The sequence below is a fragment of the Orycteropus afer genome, unplaced genomic scaffold, assembly GCF_000298275.1.
Source record: "Orycteropus afer afer isolate SDZICR_OR568_19922 unplaced genomic scaffold, OryAfe1.0 scaffold00058, whole genome shotgun sequence".
NCBI classification, from domain to species: domain Eukaryota; kingdom Metazoa; phylum Chordata; class Mammalia; order Tubulidentata; family Orycteropodidae; genus Orycteropus; species Orycteropus afer.
The window spans coordinates 3,164,872-3,178,422 of record NW_006921645.1 but is presented as its reverse complement, the minus strand read 5'-3'; the positions used below and the strand labels follow the sequence as shown (position 1 = coordinate 3,178,422).

Genomic DNA, 13,551 nt, shown 5'->3' with positions numbered 1-13,551 from the left:
CCTACAAAGGGCAGTCAGTAAGACTAAGTTCTGATTTCTCAGCAGAAAGCATTTAGGCAAGAAGGCAGTGGGATGACATATATAAAACTCTGAAAGAAATAAGCAGCAAAATAAGAATTATATATCCAGCAAAATTGTCCCTCAAATAGGAAGGCAAAATTTGAACATTTCCAGATAAACAAAAATTAAGGGAATTTGTAAAAATCAGACTCACCTTATAAGAGATGCTAAAGGGAAGACTGTGGAAGAAGAACCAACAGCAGCAAACAGCAGCCTGTGATTAACACACATGACATCATCACCCAGAAACCAACCCAGATATAGAAGTATCCAAAGTAAAATAAACTTGTAAGACTGAAAACAGAGAACCAGAGATACCAGTTTGTAAATAAGGACAACTATAAAACAAAGGGAATAAATAGTGTGGTTACAGAACACCCAAATGAAGAAAAGTCTTTGATCAGTGAGGATGACTTGAAGTACTTACTGATGAAGATTAAAGACTACAGTCTGCAGTATGGATTACACCTCTGCTAAAAGGGCAAGGAGGTCACATCTTCTGACCTCCTCTAACCCCACAAGAAGAATACAGGATCACCATCAGTAACACAAGGCCTATTCGTGCAAGGTCAGACATGCTTCCTCTGCCTCCCTCCAGCCCTTTCACCAACCGTTCCTACCAAAACACCCACCACCCCTCTCCTGAGTTCGATAATTCGCTGCAGTGGCCACATAGAACTCACAGATTACGGACTTTATTAGGGAAGCACCAGGCTACAATTCAAGTTCAGGAACAACGTTCAGTTTCTCTCCCAGCCCACAGTCTCTCACCCAACAGTCTCTCTCCCAGCAATGTGTGTCTCTCGGTGTCTTTCTCAGCAGCACGTCTTCCTCAGCCAGAGGTCAGAGAGAATTCTGCCTCTAGGAGGTCTTCTTTTGAGCCCGGCAGAGTGGCCAAACTAACTAATCATAACATCAGAATTGTAAGCACCTGAGAGAGAGCAGGAACCTCCCAGAACATTGCTTTGTGTTGTGCCCAACAGAAATACCCCAGGTGGATAACTTTTACAATCAGAAGCTCCTCAGTTGCTCACAGCAAATTCCACCACAGAGTTTACAAAGACTTATGGCTAGAAAAGCCACACTAAGTAATTTACTGCACTGCAACCTCAATATAAGGAAAACAAAAACCCTCACAACTGGTCCAAAAAACAGCTTCATAGTGGATGGAGAAAAGATTGAAGTTGTCAAGGACTTCATATTACTTGATTCTACAATCAGCACCAATGGAAGCAGCAGTCAAGACATCAGACGACATTATTGCATTGGGCAAATCTGCTGCAAAAGACCTTTCAAGTGATAAAGAGCAAAGATACCTTCTTGAAGACTATGGTGTACCTAACTCATGCCATGGTTTTTTCAGTCACCTCTTATACATGTGAGAGTTGAACGATGAATAAGGAAAACCAAAGAAGAGTTGATGCTTTTGAGTTGTGGTATTGGAGAAGAATGCTAAGAGTACTATGGCCTGCTAAAAGGACTAACAAATCTGTCCTGGAAGAAGTGCAGCCAGAATGCTCCTTGGAAGTGAGAATGACCAGACTTTCTTTCACCTACTTTTGTCATGTTGTCAGAAGGAACCATTCCCTGGAGAAGGATAGTAAAGCAGAGGGTCAATGAAGAAGGGGAAGGCCCTCAACAAGATGGATAGACACAGTGGCTACAACAGTGGGCTCAGGTATAGCAAGGATTGTGGAGCATTGCAGGCTTATTTACATCATACAGATTGGCAGTTAATTACAATTAGAGATTTTCTTCTTCTGGATTTCTAATGGTTAAATATTTACCAATGTACAACTGGGCCAATATAAACTACTCTTAGCAAGCATGATGTGCTTCTGGCATTTTGGACCTGATCTCCATAAGGTGCTGGCTCCCAGCTCCCTGAATTCTGGGGAAATTAGTATTTTAACAATTACCATAAGACATGTAATGTGGAGTCTTTAGAGATGTGCCTTTGAAGATAAAAATAGATACGCAATTAAAAAAAGTAAATGGAAAACTTTTTATCTGTTCTAGAAGAGACTTTAAAGAAAATCTGTCCATGATACTTATACTTTGTTTTCCTACCACAAATAGAAAATTCTGTGTATTAATGTTTTTTCTAAACTAACTCACTTGTTTATAGCATTACAGCCACACATTTTGAATCTGTCTACTAAAACAATGCAAGTTGAGAAATACCTCTGCCAATTAGGGAAGTTATTTTTGTTCTGCTAGGTTCTTATCCCTGAAGATTTTTAATAAACATTGTTACCAAAAGAATTAACTTTTAATATGTTGCTTGTAGACCATTAAGTTTTCAAGTTAATGTTACCTCCTTTGACCTTTTTATTTTGCTTGTTACTTACATTGGCCTTTACCTGTTTACTGTTAAATGACTCTTTACATTTGTATTTTTAAGAGATGTGCCCAGGCTATTGAATCTCAGTACAATGAAGAGCTTTTTGCTAAGATTATATTAACATTTAATATAATCTGATGATTTTTGTTTCCTTTAATTTGTGTGAAAACATTTTTGTTTAGTTTAAAAATATAAATATATAATTGCATTTTTTTCTTCCAAACAGACCATCCACTGTCTCAACCTATTACAGTACAGAGAAGATCTGGACAGGTTTTTCATGGAAACAGTGAAGTAAATGCAATACTGTCTCCGCGATCAGAAAGTGGAGGCCTTGGTGTGAGCATGGTAGAATATGTATTAAGTTCCTCTCCTGCTGATAAATTGGATACTCGATTTAGGAAGGGAACTTTTGTAAGTATTTTGAGTAAAGGAATATTTATTTACTTTGTTAGTATGTTACCTTCATTTTTAAGTCAATTTACTTTCCCTGCCCTTGTAGACCTAAAGGAAATTATGGAGATATTAGTGCTCTAATTTTCTTCATTTGGCCACTTCTTGAATACATCAGATGATCGATCCATTGGGGATATTTATAATAACCGTGCTTTAAAAATCAAATCATACTGATTTAAAAATGTAATTTATAAGATTAGAAATGCATTTTCATGGTAGTGGTTGATCTGAAATAACTAAGCATAAATCCAGAGTTTTGGAGTATGTTCTACAAAATCGTCTGTGCACTAAATAGAGCTCTTAATTTGTGGTGTTAACTGCTTTTCCAGCACCGCTATAGTTAAGGTTGACTTAGCCCTTCTGTTATAAATCACTGGATTGTACTCAATTTTTTGGCCTTTAATAAATTAGTTGGCTATGAAATGAAAATAAGAGTCATTGCTTTTGTTGTTTACATGCACTGCACTGTAGTGTAGTTGTAGATCACCTGATGGTGCCTTTTTTTGTGTTTTATTAAATACTCAGAATCAAACAGATTCTTTTTCCTCAGGGCACTAGAGATGCTGAAACAGATGGACCTGAGAAAGGAGATCAAAAAGGCAAGGCTTCTCCATTTGAGCAGGACCAAAACAGAGATCTTAAACAAGGAGATGATGATGATTCTAAAATAAATGGCAGAGGTTTGCCAAATGGAATGGATGCCGATTGCAAAGATTTTAAGTAAGATTTTAACTTTCTCCGGAAGAAAAGCCTATCTCTTCAGGGATGTGATTGATTCAGACATTTTTCTAATTTAGGTTTATTTCCCTTTGTACCTTGTGTAAATCTGAGCTAAGATTTTATTCTTTTATAAGGATACCTGCTGATTTTTTTGGCAAACACTTCTTGGGGTTGCTTTTGAGCTCCTTTCTGTTTCTTTTCTTTCTGTCTCTGACTTCCCCATCCATTCACGCACACACCATTTGACTGGTAGGCTTAGAAAAGAGACATAATTAGCTTAGGACCAGGGCCCTTTTTAATGATGCACAAATTTGTAAGAATACTTACTGGAGTTAACTTTAAGCTCAGAATTCTTAGTTGTAACTTTTTACCTATCTCTTTAGGGCTATTAAGTGTCTAGTTGTTGGTCATAGATTAAAACAGTACACATATTTATATAAATATTAGGGAGTTGTTTCTTCATACTGGTTTCCTATATGTTATCATTTGATGGTCAGATTCTTTGGAGCCTGTACCTGAAAATTAGATGTTTCTGTAAGATCTTATGAACCATGGACTCTCAGTCAGCAGGGTATAGGTACATAGAGAGTGGTATACTTTTACATTTATTGGCTTTATTTATCAAAAGCAGAGTGACATTGCTTCTTTAAAAACATACCATAGAAATGTAAGTGCAAAAAAGCATCCAAAACCAGTAAACCTCTTTGACAAGAAATAAATTTAATGCTATTCTATTTGTTTTAGAACCTTATCATGATTTTGTTCATCTGCTTTTACCTAGTCTAAGCTTTAGTCAAGGGCATGCATTTAAACATGAATTTATTTTAAATCTTTCAATTTATACATTTATAATTGAAGTGTTAATATACCATTAACTATAGCAAGAAAATAGCACCACTCATAGCACAATGATTTTTTTCTATTGCACTCTCTACTATTTTCTATATTAGAATTGTATATATATAAAAAACTATACTTGTCCCATTAAAATGTTAAGAGTGAACCTTGTATCTTTTAGTATTCTAAATTTTTATTAATTTAGGGGGTATGTGTCTTAAGTTACTTAAGAATTATTTTAGATACAATAATAGTTACTACTTGACATGTTTCTAAGTTTTAAAAGAATAACTAGCCATATGGTCACTATACCAATACATCATTAATATGTACATTACCTAATACATCAATATATATGTATATTATCGGAGTAGAACTGGAAGGAATGGAAGTCTGATGGCAGGCCTTTTTTTTTTTAATTGACTAATTTTAAAGAAGATCATTCTAGTTTTATTTTTTCTTCCTATACATTCTGAATGAAAAACTAAGTATAATTAAAGGGAAAAGGGGTTCAAATTTCTTCTGATGTTCTAAGGACAACACTTGATTTTTAAATCAAATGTAAGTTAAATGTCTAGCAAGCATGTACATGTTTGCAAATTTAAATGTCTAGAATTTAAAATTTAAATGTCTAGAAATTTAAATGTCTAGAAGGCATGTACATGTTTGCAAATTTATCCCAATGTGAGACACCTGAAGTTGAAGACAGACCACTTATATATGTAACAACTATATTAAAAACCCACTGCCATCAAGTCTATTCCAACTTGCAACAACTCTGTAGGACAAAGTAGAACTACCCAATAGAGTTTCCAAGGCTGTAAATTTTTATGGAAGCAGACTGCCTCATCTTTCTCCCACGGAATGAATGATGAGTTTGAACCTGGTGACTTTTTGCTTAGCAGCCGAATGCTTTAACCACAGTGCCGGCAAAGCTCTTTAACTGAATTAAAAGCTAAGTAAAACAAAATTGACATTTATTTAATGTATGCATGTTTGAACATATTATGAACACATGGTTCATCAGAACAATAAGCTACCTTCTGGTCAGGGAATGAATTCTATATAAAACATTTAGGTAGACGAAAAGGATGGTTGTAAATATGATCAGTTAGGTCTAGAAATAAGGTAAAAATAAAGTTTAGACCATAAACAGTATTGCTAAAAAGAAAAAAGCTAGTAGTATTTAGTCCAGTGTTAATGAATTTCTTGGGAAAATTAGTGAGGCCATATAGTGAAGAAAGTTATTTTTCCTTTTTTTATGTAGAATTGTTCTTTGCTGTATATACTTAATTTGTATAAATATATTCTATATCTCTGGTTTAAACAAACAATTTGGTATAATTAAAAAGACTGTCTTCAGAGAGCTATCATAGAGGAGTTTCACAGTTTCTTTTCTGTTTGCTAGTTGAAACCACAAGGTCATCTCTTCATTCTCCTTAATGAGGAAATTAGATCCTAGAACATGAAATTATGTACTTGAAATCATATTCAGAAGACATAGCCAGCTGATAAACATAATTAATGTCACTGAACTGTGCATGCAAAGTTTGTTGAAACTGCAAATATTTTGTTACCTGTATTTTTTAACAGATACACAACACATACACACACACACAGAACCAGGAGTCAGTCTGTTGTCTTAGTTTAGTGCCTTTTTGTGTTTTATCATGCATCTCTTACCTCTTGAAGACCACAGTGATCCCTGTGGCCATTTTTTTCTTTATTATTAAACAAGATATTATGGCAAAATAGTTTATGTACTGGTGAGCAGGACAGGACTGTGGTGGTGGTTTGTGTTTTGTGCCCTTCCCTATCTGCCACTTGGTAATCTGCTTTTCATATCTGCTATTCATATATCTGATTTGAGAAAAAGGTTGTAAGTTATATAAGCTGAAGTTATGATACTGGCCAGTCTTCTTATTAAGTTGTGTAATTATGCTATTCATACTGGGGAGAGTGACTGTTAATATTTAAATTTAAAAAAAGTCAGTGAATGTCAACTCTTAATAGGCATTCATATTCAGGGGGAAAAGGATAACATGTATTATTTAGTGACCCAGGGTGCCCTATTTGCCAACTGTATTATACTACCCTTGGTTTTTCATGATTTCATATTTCCTATTTCATCTTTTTTTTTTTTTTTAGGTTACTTTTACTTACGACATTTTCTGTTTCTTTATATAGTCGTACTCCTGGAAGTCGTCAGGCCTCTCCAACTGAAGTAGTTGAGCGCCTAGGCCCAAATACTAATCCCCCAGAAGGACTGGGGCCTCTTCCTAATCCTACAGCTAATAAACCACTTGTTGAAGAATTTTCAAACCCTGAAACTCAGAATCTGGATGCCATGGAACAAGTTGGTCTGGAGTCCTTACAATTTGACTATCCTGGTAACCAGGTACCAATGGATTCTTCGGGAGCTACTGTAGGCCTTTTTGACTACAATTCCCAGCAGCAGGTAAACCTTGCCCTTTCTTTAAGAAGTGCCTCTTAAGGGAGTTCTTCTGGTGGCACAGTGCCTAAGGCATTTGACTGCTAACCAGAAGGCTTGCGGTTCAAACCCGCCAGCCACTCCTCGGAAGGAAGGTTGGGCAATCTACTTCTATAATGATACCACCTCGGAAACCCAAGGAGGGGCCGCTATGAGTCAGATCCAACTCTACGGCAGTGCATGCATTCTGAAGTGTATACTTAGCATATTATTGAATAAAATGCCCTCATTTGAGAAAGTGGTTCAAATAAGTGCTTAAAATATTTTTTTTCCAGTTTTCCAATTAAAAACGTGATGTTTTGAGACTAATCTTTATATTAAATATTTTCCCTAATAGCTCTTTCAGAGGACTAACGCACTAACAGTTCAGCAGTTAACTGCAGCTCAACAGCAGCAATATGCATTAGCTGCAGCTCAGCAGCCACATATAGGTAAGCTTTTATAAATTACCATTTTGACTAAACTATTAGAAAATCTTCTGTTGAAATGTTCAGAATGTTTTCATATATTGCTTAATGATACTTCATTACTTTTTGAAATACATTATTGATAATAAAGAGTAATAGATTACATGGCAAGGATAAAGATTAAGTAGTGAAGAATTGTGTCTGATTATTATTTGCATCATTGGTTAAATAAAAATCTGTACCTTGGTAAAAGTTCTCAGCACATAAGGTGGTTTTTTTCCCTGTGTGAGTTCAAGGGAGTCAAACACTTGGAAATTCAAATATAGTTATTTGTGTCCACTAACAAGTTAGGATGTTTATTTTAAAAGTTGTTTGAAAACAAGAATTCCAAGATAGATTCTTAATGTTTTCTTCCTTCATTAAGTTATGTGGTATTTGGCCTTTAGTCTTTAATGTGAATTATTATAGCAGTTACAAGCATGATATACAGTATTAATGTTTGAATATTTGGGGTCCTGGCAGTGTTCTATGTTTCACTTTCTGGTTATTTTGTGTTTTTTTTCTCTCCTTTTCCCAATCAAGTGCAAATCTTTGCCGTTTATTAATAGAGAGAAATCTGTCTGGTATCCATTCCCCCCAAAAATCTTTTCTATTGTGATTTTACCCCTTCATATAGTATAATATGGAGTAAAATGAGTTCATGGGGTTTTTTTGGTTTCATTTTTTTTTTATTTTGAAATAATTATAGATTCACACAAAGTTGCAAAGATAGTACAGAAGTTCCCGATAGTCTATACCCAATCTCTGCTGTGATTACATCTTACGTAATTACGGTATCAAAACTAGGAAAATGACATTGATATAGTGTGTGTTTATCCTTCTGTGTTGTTGTATCACCTGTGTAGATTTGTGTAATCTTTTTTTTTTTTTTTTATCTGACCCACTCCTTCCAAAAAGCCCATATTACTTTGTATATCATATTGTAATTGCCAGTTTACCTCTGTCTTCACTGTTGAATCCCTAGCTCTTAATATGGTTTAATAAAGATTGAGTGAATCACTACCTTTTGGCAGGCTAACTCTAAATTTAGAATAGTTTTTTATTGATTGACCTTAGGTGCATCTCCATCTTACGATGCCTTAGGTACATCTTCAAAGTTTAAAATACTGAAGCAAGGGAAAAAGGAACTAACATTTATTATCTACCTATTATGTGCTGGTGCTATACAGTCATTTCATATTCAGTATATTTAATTCTCACAAAAATTCTACAATTCAGTGGGTGATACACTTATTTTGTAAGTGGGAAACCTTAGAATTAGGTAGTGTAACATGGCCAAGATCACTCAGCTGGTAGGATTTGTGCCATTATAAACCTTTTCCCTCAATTTTACCCCCAAATTCAAACTAGAAATGTTTTTTATCTAGTGAAGAAAACCATACTTGGCATTTTTATTTATTGATTCTCCTCTTTTTAAAAACAGCAGGTGTGTTTTCGGCCAGCCTTGCTCCAGCTGCATTTGTGCCAAATCCTTATATTATTAGTGCTGCTCCTCCAGGAACTGATCCATATACTGCAGCAGGATTGGCTGCAGCAGCAACATTAGCAGGTAATTTATTGTTCCTTGTTGCATATTAAGGATTTAGTTACAATTTTGGTGTAAGCTTGGTTTTTGTCTACTTGGACAATTTGAGGTTCCTAGGAAAACTGAAACATTTATCCAAAATGAGCTAAAATTTCCACAGGGTAAGCTATTTTTTCAGGGTAATGCTATATAGTGCTTGCAGGAGAAAGCCTAAGCAGTAACTCTTTTTGTGATATACATAGTTTGTTTACTTTCAGTTTTGTAGTTTTGGAAATTTTAATTATCAACCACAAATTTCTATCCTTGTGACTAAACCATTACTCAAAGAGACAATTCAGACTAAAGTTATTTCTCAGAAAGTAAACTGGAAGTAGCTGGTGTGAATACTCAGTTCAGGGGTAAGTATAAAGATAAACGGCTTCAGCAATCTTGAGAGAATGATTAATTAAAAAGTAAAATTTACTTAGTGGTAAAAGGTGCAAGGAAGCTGGGGGATGAAAAGGTAGGGTGTAGTTGGAAAGAACTTACTAAATCCTGTCAAACCATGAGACCACCATTCAAAATCAGAAGTTAACTGAATTTATTGCTCATTTAGATAGGGGAGAGTTGTGCTGGTCAGGCATAGTCTCACTGAGCTGATTACAGGGACAGAATAAATTAGTTTATAGTTGACAGGCAGGAATGGGTTGATATAAACCATAGAAGTGTGTTCACTACAGTGTCTGCTAATTGGCTGACTTTCAAATTTGGAGGCTGTCATTGATTATGTGGCTTTCAGAGATATGTTCCCTAAAGTGAATTGTCAATTAAACAAGTTTAAATCTACTTGAGTGGTTATTTATTGTCACAACTCTTGAACAGCCAGTCTTTTCTTAGAAGTCTGGGGATTTTTTTCTGATACTCAAGGCTTTGTTTTAAAAAGTGAAAAAAAGTATTAATTTTGAATTCTCTCTGGATATCTTAGCTAGCAGACTGGAAGCTATGTATTCAGCAACTTTTGAATGTAGATCTGCTTGTGATTCCATAAGGCTCTAAGTTTTCCTGTTGCTGTTGTTGTTATGTGCCATCAAGTCAGACCCAACTCATAACAACCCTTCCTTGTGTTTCCGAGGCAGTATCACTACAGAAGTAGATTGCCCAACCTTCCTTCTGATGAGTGGCTGGTGGGTTTGAACTGCCAGCCATCTGGTTAGCAGTCACGTGCCTTAGGCACTATGCTACCAGAGCTCCCATGCCCTTTAAATGACTATAAGTATGTAATTGTTGTTGTTGTTATGTGCCATGGAGTCAGACCCAACTAATTAGCAGTCACGTGCCTTAGGCACTACGCTACCTGAGCTCCCATAAGTATGTAAAGTGCTTGTATATTATACATACAGATATTCATTAAGCAATGTCAGTGAGAAAAGCGTCTTTAGCAGGCCATTTAGTTTCAAGATAACATTCTAGCCATTCCTAATTTAGACTTTTTAAGCCAGTGCTGTGCAGTAAGCTATATATGGCTCTTATATACGTAATTTTAAATTTGCTAGTAGACAGACTCCTTGTAAAAGTAAAAAGAAACAGTAATATATTTGCTGTGACCCAACATGTCCAAAATATTTTCCAAAATTATTAATATTATCAAAATCAATATTTTAATTCTCCTTTTCATGCTAAGTCTTCACAATTTGATGTGTATTATATAGTTATAGCATATCTCAGTATGAGCTACCTACAGTTTTATTGATCATTAGCCACATGTATGGCTCCTGGCTACTGTATTTGGACAGTGCATTTTAGGTAGATGACTACCTTTATTTATTTATTTTTATCATATATACTTCCATCATAAACACTTTGTGTATTTAACAGGTCTCACTATGAGATTATGCTTACTTGTCTTTAGTTAAGGTTTTTGTCTTTAGTTACATTCTGTTTTACCTTTTTAAGCATTTTTGTTTTAGTAATTCAGTAAGTTACACTAGGCTTCATTTTCTTCCAAAACAAAGTGAAACCAAGAATTCTATTATTTTGATGTATGCATTAAATATGCTAAAATCATATTAGTGGAATTTTAAAGCATATTTATTATATCAGAATTCAAGATGTTTTATCCATTAGTTTAGTAGTAGAGCTTATTGTATATAGTACTGTTTTCTTGCCAGGGATCAAATATTATCTTGAATAAAGTAAGGAATAATTCTTATTTTTCATAGTTTGCTTTCTTACCTCTTTCCCTCTATGCTTATATTATCTAGTTCTTTCTTATCTGGACTCACTAGTCCCATTTTTCTCACAACATAAAGACTAATACCTCATTTCTTTTAATGTAATTTTCAGTTGAGATTTCATGATTAATTCTATTTTTAATATGAAAACTATTTTTAAATTAATCGTTTGCAGTTCAGATACAGTTGTTGCAAGTTTGATAGCAGAATGTTCTCTAGTTTTGTCATACAGATTGCAAAGGTAGAAAGAAACATTTTGTTTGTTTTTGTAATTCTTTTCAAGATCAGAAAATGATCTGTTTCAAGAGAAATGATGACTTGAATATAGAAAATGTTAGTTTTATGGTGTCTAATGTTTCCTGAATATGTTATTTATGTTTATTGATACTAGACCCATAAATTGACATTTAATTAATGTTCCATTGCTTAAGTGTCCTTTCATGGAGTTTAAGCTTCACATCTCTCCTTTCGGGCACTATTTTTCGTCTTGAACAGTTAACTGTTTTAATAATAGCTGAATGATACTTTCTCTCTAATAAAATCAGAAAAGGTATAAAGGATATATAGCAGGTATAAGTGGGTACATGGTTATAAGGACAACATCTGCTCTAAGTCTTAGGTACTGTCCTCTTTTCTAATCTTCTTGTCACCGACCTCATGCATTTACAAAACATAGAGAGTTTCTTTTTTTTTTTTTTTTGTGGTTGGTGATGGGGTTTAGGTCCAGCAGTGGTTCCACCTCAGTATTATGGTGTTCCATGGGGGGTGTATCCAGCCAATTTATTTCAGCAACAAGCTGCAGCAGTTGCAAACAACACAGCAAATCAGCAAGCAGCGTCACAAGCCCAGCCTGGACAACAACAGGTAAAGTTCTTCCCTCATTGAATAATAACTGAATCAGTAATGCCTGAAGATTGATTCTTTATAATTCTGTAAGTTCAACATCCTTAGTATGTATTACAGTGCCTGACTTAGCGCTGGTCCAGAAATATTTATTGCATTTTTTAAAATCACTACCATGTGAACTTAAAAGATTTGGTTATAATCCATTTCTACATTTCCGTTTGCTATTTTGAAATCTCTGGCAGTTTTGAATTTTTTTTCCATCACTTCCTAAAGAAAGTATGCTAATAATGTTCCTATGAAAGTAATTGTCACTTCATTTTCCCCTGGATATTTAAAATTACTATTAAAATTTTAAAGTATTTATATTGCCATTTGAAGCATTCATTCCATACATTTCTGACAGAACAAAAAAGGACTCCTGGGTGCTTTATATTTTTAAAGAAGAAAATAGGAAAATATTTTGACTAAAGGTTAGCTTTAATTTCTTAGAAACAAAAGTGTTTAGCATGAAGTTTGTTTTATTTTCTTATTTTAATCACATTTGTAAAAGTATCTTGATAATTGTAAGAATATTGTTACTATAAATCACAATTCTTGGTGTCAAATTCATCTGATTTTATACCAGAGAAGCTGCTTACTGATGGGTATGGTGTTACTTGGCAAAGAAATTTTATTTTAAATTTCCTTAAATCTTTCTTAATACTATATTGATGCTCTGTGAATCTGTGTTGTGGCTCAGTCCTTGGTCATCATGTCACAGTATTACTTAATAAATTATTTTTTAACCCTGTCTTCTTTGGGCAAACAAAAATACCATACTACATTAATAATACACACACTGATGTGCAATGTTTACTTACATAGATGGGATTTTCACCTTGTCCTACATTGTTTAAGTTTTTCTCTTTGTGAAATTAATGTTTATTATATCTATGTATAATCACTGCAATAACTGTGTATTGCAAAGTAGTAAAATTTGACCAGCCTGCATAATCTTTATGATTTGATGTAATGTTATTATTTTTTTTTTCCCTGAAGTTAAAAGCTGCTTTAACCCACTTTTAGTATGGTTTCTCGATTCTGAAAGCTTTGTTTAATTTGTAGTTTTTCCTCTATTCCACAGTTTCACAACAGGTATAACCAAATAATATACTTAAATTATTCCATTATACTTCTGTGTTTCAGTTTTTTAAAGAAAATTCATCTAAGATTTTGCCTTCTTTCTTGTTCCACTCTTAGTCTCCCTTTTTTACTTGATAAGAGCATATATATTAGAAATACTTTTTTTTTCAAAAGACCTTCTAGAAGCTCCATTTGGCTCTTTAGATTGTTGTAATTGTTAAGAGTAGCAGGCCGGAAGAGCAGGAGAAAGGGGATAAAAAGCCAGGAACCCGGACAGAGGAGCAGTCAGCCCCAGGGACAACTTAGGGACTCACAAAACAGCAGGGCAGAAGAGCAGGAGAAAGGGGATTAAAAGCCAGGAAGCCACACAGAGGTCCAGTCAGCCACAGGGACCCAGTTGGGGGTGATACGAGAGGTCTCCAACAGCAAGACAAACTTGTCTGTCGGTTTGTCCTACTGTGGTCACATGTAGA

The 13,551-nt window shown here is 34.7% G+C and overlaps 1 protein-coding gene across 1 annotated transcript in view; it reads left to right on the top strand.

Moving 5' to 3' along the window:
- The window catches only part of PUM2 (pumilio RNA binding family member 2), a 95,612-nt gene that overhangs the window by 18,976 nt on the left and 63,085 nt on the right, over positions 1–13,551 (top strand). Inside the window, exons 5-10 of the mRNA XM_042780742.1 lie at positions 2,631–2,818; positions 3,411–3,580; positions 6,605–6,875; positions 7,246–7,339; positions 8,799–8,924; positions 11,832–11,974. Coding sequence (XP_042636676.1) covers positions 2,631–2,818; positions 3,411–3,580; positions 6,605–6,875; positions 7,246–7,339; positions 8,799–8,924; positions 11,832–11,974 — 992 coding nt within the window. The remainder of the gene's footprint in view (positions 1–2,630; positions 2,819–3,410; positions 3,581–6,604; positions 6,876–7,245; positions 7,340–8,798; positions 8,925–11,831; positions 11,975–13,551) is intronic.